Genomic DNA, 1983 nt, shown 5'->3' on the forward strand with positions numbered 1-1983 from the left:
GGAGAACGACCTCATCGCTGTCCTAACTGTGAGAAGTGTTTTTCCCAGCGGTCCACATTGGTGGCGCACATGTACACTCACACAGGTGAGAAACCATTTCGTTGCCCTGAGTGCAGCAAGTCCTTTGGTCGGGCATCTTCCCTGAGCACGCACCGGGCCATACACCGAGAGGAGCGGCCTCATCGCTGTGCTCACTGTGGCCGGACCTTCACACAGCGCTCTGCACTCACGAGCCATCTCCGTGTCCACACTGGGGAGAAGCCTTACTGCTGTGCTGATTGTGGACGCCGCTTCAGTCGGACCTCAGGGCTCCATGAGCACCAGCGGGTGGTGCACAGCGGCTTGACCCCCTTTACTTGCACACACTGTGGCAGAGCCTTTGCCGATTCTAAGTATCTTCGGCGCCACATGCGCATTCACACGGGTGAAAAGCCTTATTCATGCCCTGACTGTGGTCGCTGCTTCCGCCAGGGCTCTGAAATTGCAGCGCACAGGCGGACTCACACTGGTGAGCGTCCCTACCCATGCCCTCAGTGTGGCAGGCAGTTTCGCACAAAGTCAGCTATGACAAGCCACCAGTGGGTCCATAGGCCAGGAGCTAAAGGCCATAGGGACAGAAAAGCCAGTCAGTTGTCTATTTCCCTGGGCACTGGCCAAGAGGACCCGGATCCACCGGTGGGCTTCCAGCATTACCCAGAGATATTCCAGGAGTGTGGGGGATGGTCTTAAAAGTGCCAACACAGAGGGTGAAATATGTACATCCTTTGAAGCCCAGAGGCTTGAATTTATGGCATCCTGCGGAAGTCACAGATGTTCTAGCTAATGCTGGTCCTGGGCACAGGGTACAGTCTTCTAGGTGGTTACCAGATGCATTTGCACACACACAGATCCTGAGTCTATTGGGTTGGGGTGAGGAACCCCACTAGAACTCCATATGAGAAGCAAGAGCAGTCTCCTGGTTCAGAAGTATTGAGAGGCTTGAGGTTGAGGAGAACCTTATTGAAGTCAGTGCCTCTTTAATGCAGAGACTAAAGCTGATGGCTCTGTGTGAATTGAGTCAGCTGCATTCTCAGGGGTTGAGTTATTGATCAAGAGCCTGGTGTGGTGGTGCCTGCCAGTGATCCCCACACTGGGGAGGTAGAGACAGGGAGATCAGGAATTTGAGACCAGTTTGGGTCACCTGAGACTACTTCTAAAGATAATAAGAGGGAAATTAATTGAGAATTAAAAATCAAAGTATCTCACCATCCCCACCCCCCACCAAGATATCTAGCTTCTCTTAAAAAAAAAAAAAAAATCCAAAATAATCAGCCAAGCAAAGAAGACACATTCGTTTTGGGTTCTGCTCTCAGTACTGCATATACTGGGTGTGCTGGCACATGCCTAGGTTTTCAGCACTTGGTAGTTGAAGGCACAAGGAAGTTCATTATCTCAAGGCTGCCTTCAGTTACACACATACATACACAGCAGGGGGGAAGGGGTGCTCCGTTGGTAAAGGCTACATCTCTAGTGACTTGATTTCAGTGGTGGAAGGAGTTCTTGAAGATTGTGCCTTTTCAGGTTTTCTGAATCCAGGAGGGGATATGCAAAACTGGGTGGCAGAAGAGGGAAATAGAAAACCAAAGAAAAAATTCCACAGACTCTTTCTGTCCTGTAGTTTGTTTTGAATATTTTAAAGTCCTTACTTGCCTATTACCTTGTTTACCTTTCCTCTGTACCTGTGAAAGGAAGCACCGGCAGCTCATGCATTTGGAGGGAAAGGCCCTGACAGCTTGTTCACTCTGGGAACACCCTGGGCTGGGCCTTTGTAGCCAAGCTTAGCCACAGGTAGGGGAGTCTCCCCACCTGTTTGAACTGGAGGAAATCTGAGCCTCTGTATCCTTTTGTGCTCAGCGAAGCTCAGGGTCACAGTCTACTGCTGCCTTTTAAAAATGTGTGTGTGTGTGTGTGTGTGTGTGTGTGTGTGTGTGTGTGTGTGTGTGT

At 50.3% G+C, this 1983-nt stretch overlaps 1 protein-coding gene across 1 annotated transcript in view; it reads left to right on the forward strand.

The window, feature by feature from the left end:
* Positions 1 to 1640, forward strand: part of LOC114636172 (zinc finger protein 764-like) — a 1982-nt gene extending 342 nt beyond the window's left edge. Inside the window, exon 2 of the mRNA XM_028784416.1 lies at positions 5 to 1640. Coding sequence (XP_028640249.1) covers positions 5 to 729 — 725 coding nt within the window. The 3' untranslated portion in view covers positions 730 to 1640. The remainder of the gene's footprint in view (positions 1 to 4) is intronic.
* Positions 1641 to 1983: the final 343 nt, after the last annotated feature.

This window comes from Grammomys surdaster, unplaced genomic scaffold (assembly GCF_004785775.1).
Source record: "Grammomys surdaster isolate TR1022 unplaced genomic scaffold, NIH_TR_1.0 122731, whole genome shotgun sequence".
NCBI classification, from domain to species: domain Eukaryota; kingdom Metazoa; phylum Chordata; class Mammalia; order Rodentia; family Muridae; genus Grammomys; species Grammomys surdaster.